At 34.9% G+C, this 11,415-nt stretch overlaps 1 protein-coding gene across 2 annotated transcripts in view; it reads right to left on the bottom strand.

Annotated features, from left to right (window-relative positions):
• Positions 1-745: 745 nt before the first annotated feature.
• The window catches only part of LOC121378528, a 48,738-nt gene continuing 38,068 nt past the window's right edge, over positions 746-11,415 (bottom strand). The window contains exons 21-24 of one of the 2 annotated variants that reach the window (XM_041506740.1): positions 9,937-10,111; positions 4,566-5,798; positions 3,672-3,804; positions 746-3,580 (exon numbers count right to left, since the gene is read on the bottom strand). In XM_041506740.1, coding sequence (XP_041362674.1) covers positions 3,716-3,804; positions 4,566-5,798; positions 9,937-10,111 — 1,497 coding nt within the window. In that variant the 3' untranslated portion in view covers positions 746-3,580; positions 3,672-3,715. Of the gene's footprint in view, positions 3,836-4,565; positions 5,799-9,936; positions 10,112-11,415 lie in introns of both variants that reach the window. The other variant, XM_041506741.1, reaches the window with a different exon arrangement.

Raw genomic sequence — 11,415 nt, 5'->3', positions numbered from 1 at the left:
AAAAATCAATGTGCTCTAGTGGCGTCGTTAAATAAAATAAACTTTTACTTTTTTTTCCTCTGAAGACACCCAATAGCCGATGTATTTTTCGTGCTGGGGTGTCGTTAAACCTCTATTCTATTCTATTCTGAAGACCGCTAAAAATCTTAAAGTTCATTTTATTTAATTTTAACAACACAACTAGAACACATTGATTTATTAATCATCGGCTATTGGATGTCAAATGTTAACATACAGTATCAAAAAGGAAACCCATTAGTGATAACGAATTTTTTTTTATATGCATGATAGCATATAGCACGACCTTTGATATACCAGTCGTAGTGCACTGGTTGGAACGAGAAATAGCCGAATGGGTTTCCAACGGGGGTCGATCCCACACCGTGCGTCCCCAGGCGAGCTGTTCACCACTGGCCTACGTCCCGCTCCCCCTCTGAAGACTGTGTCAGAATGATAAAATGTCTGACATCCAATAGCACTATTCAACAGGTGATTTAGAAGGAAGAAGAAACAAATGGCTTTATCACTATAGTGAAACAAATGTCTTTATCACTATAGTAAGACTGAATAGGTATGTACTAAATATCGATCTATTATGGACTGTTTTGGACTGAAAATATTAGTCTTCATGAATGTATTCGACCTCTGACCGAGAGATACACTTTTAAAACTGAATCGATCCACAGATAGAATCTGTAGCTGCTAAAAAGATAACAAATTGTTGAACAACGAAAATAAGACAGAATCAGCTCTAAATACATTTATTAAGGATTAAAGTGCATTGCATAATAATACATATACATACACGGCACTAAAGCATACAATAACAGGTAAAGATTTAAACATTGGTACGTAAAAACAGACGCCCTCTGTTGATCTTACCTAACTCGAAGCAACCATAGGTTCAGAAGCAGATGTAGGTCAATTTAGGTAACACTTCTTTCAATTTAGAAGATAATGCCCTACCCCCTGTGAGTTGAAAGTCGAACTACTAGTTACTGATATCTCTACCACAAATGTGTGTCTACTGAGCACACAAAGGCCCTCGCGATTCCGTGTTAAAATTAATTTGCGATATAAATATTAAGTATATTAATTTGGTGGTTTATGCAAAAATACCACAGTTTGCAACGATAAACAGAACATGATAGCAAACCATTTGTTCATCCAACAACAACAACAACAACAATAATAACAATAATAATAATAAAAAATATATTTGATAAACTTTGATTTTATCTATAACTTTGATTTTATCTATAACTCTGGCACAGGGGAACATAAAGTGTAATTTGAAACATTTATGTTCAATTTTCATCTTGTTATATTGCAAATATGTAGATTATGCTATATTTCGTCCAACAGTAGAAATAGAAACAATTGTTACGTTTATGACAATTTATAGGAAATGTAATAATAAACTGAAAGAAGAAAAAAAAATCAACTATAAAAATCTGTGGATGCATACAGATATTTGTTTACAACGTGAAAGTGATACCGTTATTGATAAACAAAGAAAAAAGTCAAAATAAAAATAAAAAGATAAAAAAATACATACATGTACTTGTAACATATCCAAATACAAAGATGAAAACAAGCATACAACTACTATCATGCGAAAATTATTCACAATTAGTCAATAAATGTCTTAATTCATTTTATATTGAAATAATTAAAATGTGTTCACAATCTTCACCCCAACTCATCCCCAATCTACCCCAACACCAGAATCCCCTCAGCATACTAACACCCACCAAAAAACCCCAAGAAGAATAACATCCCCCTACCCCCACCAAAAAAGAGAAATTAACAAGAAAAAATATCTAGAACAAATTAATTATTGATACAAAAATTAATGCCCCACCATCACTTAATTAATTAAATAATAATTAACTAATAAACAATAATAAACATTACTGGAGAGGAAAACAAAAAATAAATAAAAGTGAACAAGAACCATAAATTAAGGGGAACATCGAAACAAAACCAACTATACACCACCGAAACACAACCACAGCAAAAACACCGAACTAAAAAACAAAACCAACTATACACAACCGAAACACAACCACAGCAAAAACCCAGAACTAAAAAACAAAACCAACTATACACAACCGAAACACAACCACAGCAAAAACACAGAACTAAAAAACAAAACCAACTATACACAACCGAAACACAACCACAGCAAAAACACAGAACTAAAAAAACAAAATCGCCACCGCAAAAAACAAACAAAAAATAAACACCAACCAAATTCGAAATAAATAAAAAGAAAAGCACCCCAGCATACAACCCCTCCCCCCAAAAAACACCTTCAAGTGTGACACAAATTATATGCTACACTAATTTTGTTGTTGTCTATGCATTAAAACAGTGTAAGTTTACAAGAAGATTTGCATATAATAGCAAATGTGAAATGCAAGGCATTAGTCATACTTTTTAAAGAAAACTAGGACTATTGATATGAAAACATTAGTACTATAAACTAAGTGCCATCGAATGTGATAAGAACGAATTATAGGCTACCAATATTGATATAAAAACATTAGTACTATAAACTAAGTGTCATCGAATGTGATAAGAAAGAATGACAGGCTACCAATATTGATATGAAAACATTAGTACTATAAACTAAGTGCCATCGAATGTGATAAGAACGAATGACAGGCTACCAATATTGATATGAAAACATTAGTACTATAAACTAAGTGCCTTCGAATGTGATAAGAACGAATGACAGGCTACCAATACTGATATGAAAACATTAGTACTATAAACTAAGTGCCATCGAATGTGATAAGAACGAATGACAGGCTACCAATATTGATATGAAAACATTAGTACTATAAACTAAGTGCCATCGAATGTGATAAGAACGAATGATAGGCTACCAATATTAGGTTGTTGTCTTTGTGTTGAAACAGTGACGGTTTACAAAACGATTTGGATATTATAGCAAATACAAAATACAAGGCATTAGTCAACACTTAAAAAAACAAAACCCAGAAAGCTATAGAGAAACTAATGAAAACAAAACATTACACACGTTACACTTTACAAAACCAACTGTATATGATCACAGTCACCATTTCCGAAGATATCACTTTCTAAACAAATCATGTTTTGATTAAATTACACCCCCTCACCCAGTAAATTAATATTAAAATCATATCCCAAATCTGTCTAGCAGGTTGCCAGGTCATGCGGGCTCAATAAAGTTAAATAATATTAATACCAGTGTGCTTTAAATGATATCGCTATTTGTAACATAGGTCTCCAAACCTTTAGTGTGTAATATATTGGTAGATTTATACTACTTGAAAATATGTCAACCATACTTTTCTTTTCAACTAATATACATGTACATTGGTAAATCTTTTAAAGTAAAAATATATTTTAATATCACAGATCGGTTGTTGAATTTCTCTTACCTATAACGGTATTTTGCTGAAACAATCACAGAGAAAGCAAACAAATAGTCTATATTTTAATATCACAGATCGGTTGTTGAATTTCTCTTACCTATAACGGTATTTTGCTAAAACAATCACAGAGAAAGCAAACAAATAGTCTATATTTTAATATCACAGATCGGTTGTTGAATTTCTCTTACCTATAACGGTATTTTGCTAAAACAATCACAGAGAAAGCAAACAAATAGTCTATATTTTTAACAACAGGGCACGTTGTTTTATCTTCTGACGAAAACTGATTATTTATGATCAAACACCTGTTGTTTGACATTGGTCATCTGCAGCTGACGAAAGGTTGCAAACATCCATTTTGAATTGTCCTCCGTGTCTGTAAAATATATTTGTTCATCAATATTTCTCTGGAAAGACAAGCAATTAAAGGGACATTCCCGAGTTTGCTGCATAATAAAATATTTCTACGATTATACTTACATATTAAATATATTTTGTTGTTTAGAATATCAGTGACTGTATATTCAATGTGTTTCTGGTCGTCTTAATATTTGTAAGAAGCCCAAACTGAATTTTGTTTTCAAATAATTTCGTACGTACGAAAAAAAAATCTGTTTTAGGAAATAAAATGAAATTTAACCTAGTACAAATATTAGAACGATCAAAAAAACGTTTAATATACAGCCACTAATATTTTATGCAGAAAAATACTTTTGATATGTAATTACAGTCGTTAGAATGTCTCTGTTAGTCGATAACATCTTAAAAATTGCAGCAAACTCAGGAATGTCCCTTTAATGTCTATTTTCGTAAAATTCTGAAAAGCATCATTTGATGAAACAGTATCTGAATGCAAGCCATAACCCTTCTGAAATCTGGACAACAGTATCAATAAAATGATACTCTCTCTCTCTCTCTCTCTCTCTCTCTCTCTCTCTCTCTCCCTCCCTCTCTCTTTGTCTCTCTCTCTCTGTCTCTATCTGTCTCTCTCTCTCTCCCCCTCAACTCTCTCTCTCTCTCTCTCTCTCTCTCTCTCTCTCTCTCTCTCTCTCTCTCTCTCTCTGTATGTCTATGTCACCCAATCACTGCATATTTATTTTATCTTAACAATGTGCAATATTAGCAATAAATATGTACCTGATTTTGATTTCAAAGATCCAGCTGCTTTCTTGCCAGTGATAATTTCCTTAGCGGACTGCCACAGGTATGTCGTCAGTTCGAGATTCCGATCTGTACTGTGATCCTGATCTAGCATGTCCATTGTATCCAGTAGTATCGTCATAAAGATGTTGGCCAAGGTGAAAGTCACGATGACGATGAAAGAGATGAAGTATATCAAACCAAACCAGCTGCTTTCTGATGGGATGGTCATCTTGGTGAATCCAGTGTGGCCGAGCACGGCTGAGAAGAGACTCTCCAGACACGTGACAATATCTTTGTATTCCCTTGCGAAGGGGCCGAAAAACAGGGTGCCACATGCAGCGAATGCCAGCAGGATGAGGAAAATGTAGAAAAAGAAACCAGGAAGAGTCTTAGAGCTTTGCTTCAATACAGTGAACACGGTGCGGGTGACCTTAGTAAGGCCCAGAACCTTGATAAGTCGCAGAGTCACAAGGGCTACAAGAATGGCAACAACGTAGATAAAGAAGCCATCCCATACCGAAATGTGGTAGAAGTTTATGAAAATGCGAGGGTTTTCTTTATACTGAGCAATGGCTTCGTTGGTATACTTAAGCCTGATGAAGTACAAGATGACTGCAGCAAAAGACAGACCGACAGTGGCGAGTTCAACGATGTTCCAGAACACCTTGAAGAATGTCCATCTATCTTTTAGCAGACGGACTCCCATAACCACGACCCATACAATAGTGGCGATCAAGAAGAGAATGTGACAAACGAGAACAAAGTCGCCCAGAGTTCCTGTGAGCTGAAGACTTCTGAAGGTGTAGATATTGGTATAGTGAAGGATAGCGCCAGTTTCGGGAAACTCCGACAGCAAACTGATGTAAGCGAACATGTTCAGGTTTGTAGAATATACAGTGAACTCTAAAAACACAGCTCTCGTCTGACGGTCAATCCACATGGTTTCTATCAGTTCAGCTATAGTTTTCTTAGCCACTGGACGACTGATGTCCAGCTCTGCTATATATCCACCACCACCATACAGATTGAAACTGCCTGTTATAGGAATACCCCAGATTTTCCAAGCTGGTACGAACGTCCAGGCTGCACTTATTAACCTTAACCCTTCGTTTTCGTCACATGGTTTTGTAGCATTCCATTCCTCGCAGTAGTCATTGGTGTCTTCAGTAGTAACTGAATATCGTGGAATGCAGTCAACTTCTCTAATATAAGGCAGAGCACAAACCACTGAAATAATATAAAATAGCAGAAATAACACGGTTGCCTGGAATATACTCTATATATATCCATTACTGTAATAAGAAGCATTTCCAGTTTGATACAAACAAGCATGAAAACAGTCCCAATAGGAATCTATTCGTTAAAAAATAAGTGCAATATTTATGACAGCAACAGATTAGGTTATACATGTTAAGGTACATACATATACATGTTGGTATAACGATACACGTTAGGGTCCAGTGATTTATTTATCAATTACTATGTAAGCTAATATTAAATTTACAATTTATTTTTGTATCATTTGTTTGTGATATCGTTTGTGAAGTGAATCTACATTTCCTTTGAACCTTACCTTATCTTGTCTGTATTTTATTTCCACTTTGTTATTGCTCCAGTTTATTTTGATAGCATAATGTTATACTTATCAATGTCTGACAGTCATTGAGGGCAACATCAGCTTTTATAGACAGAAAAAATATATATAGACCGAGACCGTGGTCATTATCAATTTGTTTGGTCCATAAAACTCGATATTGCCCGAAATATGGCCAATAATTGTTTTATAATATAATGACATCCACAAGACGCGTACATTCCTACTTTGTTTATGAGAATCGAAATACGCCAGTGCTTATAATGTCCCACGAAATGCGTTCCAACTAACGAGATTTAGTGACGTAATCATATGAAGTTGTATGAGAAGCAGAGAAATGCGGAAATAAACAGTAGAAACATTACCAAGACATTTGTTTTGGTGACACTATGACCAACACGAGTATCAAAACTATAGTAATAAAACAACAACAACAACAACAACAACAAAACCCCAACAACAACAACAAACAAACAACAACCCTAAATGTGATAAATTTGAACACCCCCCCTTTATTTGTAGCATAAAATCCAGAGAAGGCCAAATCCAACTGCGTTTTGATGTATCATGTACGTTTCTAAATCTGCAAGATATTCCGTACAAAATTTGACGAGTACTGACCTTGTCTTTGTGGTATTTTCGGAATTAAACTCGTACTAGTATGACTAAAGTTGTTATCTTTTTTTCTGTGGCAGGACAGCACAGAGTCACAAGTTTGTAGTTGTTTACATTAAAATTAGCAGCTGACGTTGTATTACATTAAAATTAGCAGCTGACGTTGTATTACATTAAAATGAGCAGCTGACGTTGTATTACGTTACCTAATCATTAAAGTGACAGACCCTAGTTCTCAAACACTACGGCATATTTTGTAATAGTTAGAGGACGAGTAACAATACTTTGTCGGCGTATAAAGGCAGTGTCGCACGAGACAAAGGCGAGGCGTAAGCCGAGCGTTTTCTCGTGCGACACTACCTTTATACGCCGATAAAGTATTGTTACTCGTCCTCTAACTGTCTTAGAGCTGCACGTGCAGTAATACCGCTTATAAAGTGAATGTCTGAAGTACTTTATCGGGATATAAATGTACTTCACGTGACCAAATATGAAGCTCCCATTGGACTAGAAATTCAGCTGTGCTCTAATCACTATTAAAGCCGTTTTCGTAATCGTAAACTCTATTAACGTGCCTCTATCCAATTAAGGCTCAGGCATGTCTCTCCCACACCCAGTCTCTGGCATGGCCAGTGGTCGAGTGTGGGATAGATAATTTAGCCTACTTATTAATGGGACAATTTTGAATTATTTATAAAAGGTATATGGGGGACTTTTGATGCGTCGTTGAAATAACCTATGGTATTTAAATAAAAATTAATTTTAATTACTTTAGTGTGACGCTTGTTTTTGACTGGGCATTTCCAAACAGGTAAATGAAACAATGAAAATTACACAATTTATATGCCCTTAAAAAGATTAACATTGAACAAGATTAAAGAGGGTACATTTTATTATTTAGAATATTCATTTTCATACACGTGAAATGGTTCTGGACATCCAGGGTTTTGTAATACCCCAAACTCATTTTTGATAATTCTGAAAACGCACGTTCGTCTGAGAAGTAATAGTTATCAAGACAAGCTCTAGTTATTTTTCCATGGTATTTTCCCGTTTAAATATCACAGATTTTAGCTAATCTAAATTAAAGCCTTATCCAAATGTGTTGCAGTTTTGTAGATTAACTAAACATAGTGTCCATGTTCACGGGCTGAAACTAGCAATATCATTATTTACGAAAGGTCATGTGACTGGTTTTCGACCAATAGGAATACAGAGTTATATCCATTATGCAATGACAAGAGTAATAACGTAATTTTCCTCAGCCCTAGCTCATACTGTGCATGTAAAATATGACGTCAATTCATCGTCTCCTAGTAGTGGTTGAAACATCTTGAGACGGCCCTTGTTATTCATAAAAATAAATAAATAATAATATGGATATTAAAGAAATTATTACACTCGTGTTTGAATAGTACTGATTTTACGAAACTCGTGTAAGGTTTCATGTATTACCCTGGCTTTCACTTGGGCAATATAAAAATCCTGACACTCGTTCCGTAAAATCAGTACGACACAAAAGCTAGTATAATAATTTATTTTGTTGATTGTAAATACTGATATTGCATAATGTTGAGCAAGGCTTAATATAGATTAATGCACATTAGGTTAATGCAGATAGCGAGTGGTTGTTTAGTTATATAATATAGATATGTCAATAAACGAAAGTTAATATTTTATGTGTACAACTGTGGAAATTAATAACAACCTGCTCATTGTTCATTAAGTGCTATGTTTTGTTTACATATTCCAGAGTTTATCACATTTTCACTTTAAAAAAAATATTCCCTACTGATGTAATTATCCAAGTTTTGGTTTTTTGTTCTTGTTAATTTACTTTGCTTTATTTAGGTGTTTTTTATATGCATATATAGGCTGTTTCACAAAGTCACTAGCATGAACACCCAAATTTCAAGTTATATAGTGTAATGCCTTACAAACAGTACACTAAATAATTTGTGCTATTCCATAGATTAAACATCAAAATTAACAAACTATAGTTCAAATGACATCTAAGAATGCACAACGTTTTTAGAAAGATGAAAACATGTTGGTTACAAGTTTTTGTGTTAGTGGTGTTACCGATTTTGAATTTGTCAATTTCTATATGTGATCATACACAAACTGACAGTTTTGAACATCACTGAGCACAACAATGCTAAAAAGAAGTAAATATCACCCTGAAAAGACAAATATGTTACATAATATTACTTTCATTCTTGTTTTTTTCATGGGTATTTTCAAGCAGTATTTTAATTCCCCATCAGTGGTGTTACCATTTTGAATCAATGGCAGATGAAGATTTACACAAACTAAATGATGTAAAATGTATGACATTGGATTTTGACCACTGAACTCATGGAAAGGTTTTTGTTAATCACATGGTTTGGGGGGAATTCATTGCATTATTGTTATTTTGTCAGTGGTGTTACTGTCAGTGGTGTAACCAAATAAGGTAACACCACTAATAATCAAGTAACACCGCTGACAAAGCATCCAACATCAATAACATTCAAACAATATTTTAACTAAAATTTTATATTTCTTATTAAATTTATAAACAATATTGAAAATGCTGTAAAGATTTAACACACCAGGGCCGTAGCTAGCATGGGAAAAAATTCGGAAAGCATTATAGAAACTTAAAGAAAAGGAGTTTTCGACTATTAACTACTCAGTTGCCCCCCCCCCCCCCATAAGTGTATGGCTTAAAAAATTGCATTTAATGGAGAATGACACAACCCTAAACTATGAAATAGCAGTATATTTACATGTTCATTTGCATACTTAGAATATTTGTGTATGAATTGTGAAATGTGGTGACAAAAAATCACGAGAATGAAAAACCCACAAAAACAAAATAAAATAAAAAGAACAAAATTAAAACGCAACAAAAAACAAAAGCACCTCCCACAAAAAAAACACCCCAATAATCTACAACCCCCCCAACCCCCCCCCCAAAAAAAAAAAACCACCCACCAAAACCCCACAATAAAACAACAACAATACCCACCAAAAAATCAAAACAAACAAAGCCAAAAAAAGTACAAGCGAAAAACAAACAACAAAATAAAATTATAAAACTCACACAAGAGAAACAACTCCTTTCTCCATCAAAAACAACAACAACAACAACAGAAACCAATCAAATCTTACTTTTCCTTTCTCTGAGTAGTCTTAGTCTGGGCGCCCCAACACGGAGATTGCTCAGATCCGACATCAGTAGTCTGTCTCTTGCCCCGAGTAGATCATCGTTGAAATTCTCTTCTCGAAACATAGCATCCATGATTGTGTAATTCAGCCACATGTAGAACTCTGCTGTATTGTGACCCTGAGTTTAGAAAAACAAATTTGGACCTGATAAGCCTGGCATTGTATAAGTTCATGACCCGAGGCAACAAAACATAACTTGATGTCTTCACACCAAACAACAACAGCAGCAGCAGCAATAACAACAACAACAACAGCAAAACCACCATTTCTTACAAAAACATCACAAAACTAAAAAAAGCAACGTCATTCACATTTTCAGTGTAAAATGTCTATTTAAAAATTTTTAAATTTCAAAACTCGAGGAGAATTTCTATTTAAATTTTATTTTTAATAAAAATTAAACATTTTGGAAATACATTACATAGGATCATTGAACCAAATTTCAAAACAATACAGTCAAAACTCTAGAAGATTGAGATCAAAGAAAAGGTTGATGGATAAACTAATCGGTATTAGAAAAGCTCTGCTGACGAATGCCTTAGCAGAGCTAATAAACTGCTTCTTCATTTGGTTTTCATAAAGCCAGATTCCCAACACCAAATATGTCACTGAAGCTGATACAAGTTGTTGAATCATCACCAGGAGTAACAGGAGTTTTATGTATCCTCTGTGTGCTCTTTTACCCAAAATCGATGGCAAGGGGTAAGAGACCATACAAATACACTTAACCCTGAGTGGTGCTTCTACAATGAATTTATCTGGCTGACATGTTAACTATAACACATTAAAACCAGGTCGTAAACAGGAAATCACAGTCGGTTTGTAAGACAATTTGATTCAGCCTATGGGTTTAAGGGTTTTATTGTGGTGTAAATAACCAATGGGATTAAAGTATTTTACATGAAGGCGAGATAATAGTAACGATTGTAGTTGAAATAAGAAGCACAACATAATATTTTGCCAGACTCAGAACTCTATTTATGTGCCCCTATTCCCCAATGGTTTCAGAAACATCCGTCCCAGGTCCGATCTCTGATATGGCCAGTGAGCTGACTTTGAAAGAGGATTTCACCAAAGAAGAGGTTGAACTGACTCAACTAATTTCCATCAGCAACAAAAAGAAGCGGACGCATCACTGATCAAAATTATGTCCGATGAAATACCCTATTTTCATAGAGTGCATAACTTTTTCATCTTTTTGGTGAAACTCTTGCATCGACGTCGGTGGCGCAGTGGTTAAGCCATCGGACTAAGGCTGGTAGGTACTGGGTTCGCAAACCCGGTACCGGCTCCAACCCAGAGCGAGTTCTTGAGGGCTCAATGGGTAGGTGTAAGGCCACTACACCCTCTTTTCTCTCACTAACCACTAACCAACTAACAACTAACCCACTGTTCTAGACAGACAGCCCAGATAGCTGAGGT

Source organism: Gigantopelta aegis, chromosome 8 (assembly GCF_016097555.1).
Source record: "Gigantopelta aegis isolate Gae_Host chromosome 8, Gae_host_genome, whole genome shotgun sequence".
NCBI classification, from domain to species: domain Eukaryota; kingdom Metazoa; phylum Mollusca; class Gastropoda; order Neomphalida; family Peltospiridae; genus Gigantopelta; species Gigantopelta aegis.
This window is presented reverse-complemented; position numbering and strand designations above follow the sequence as displayed.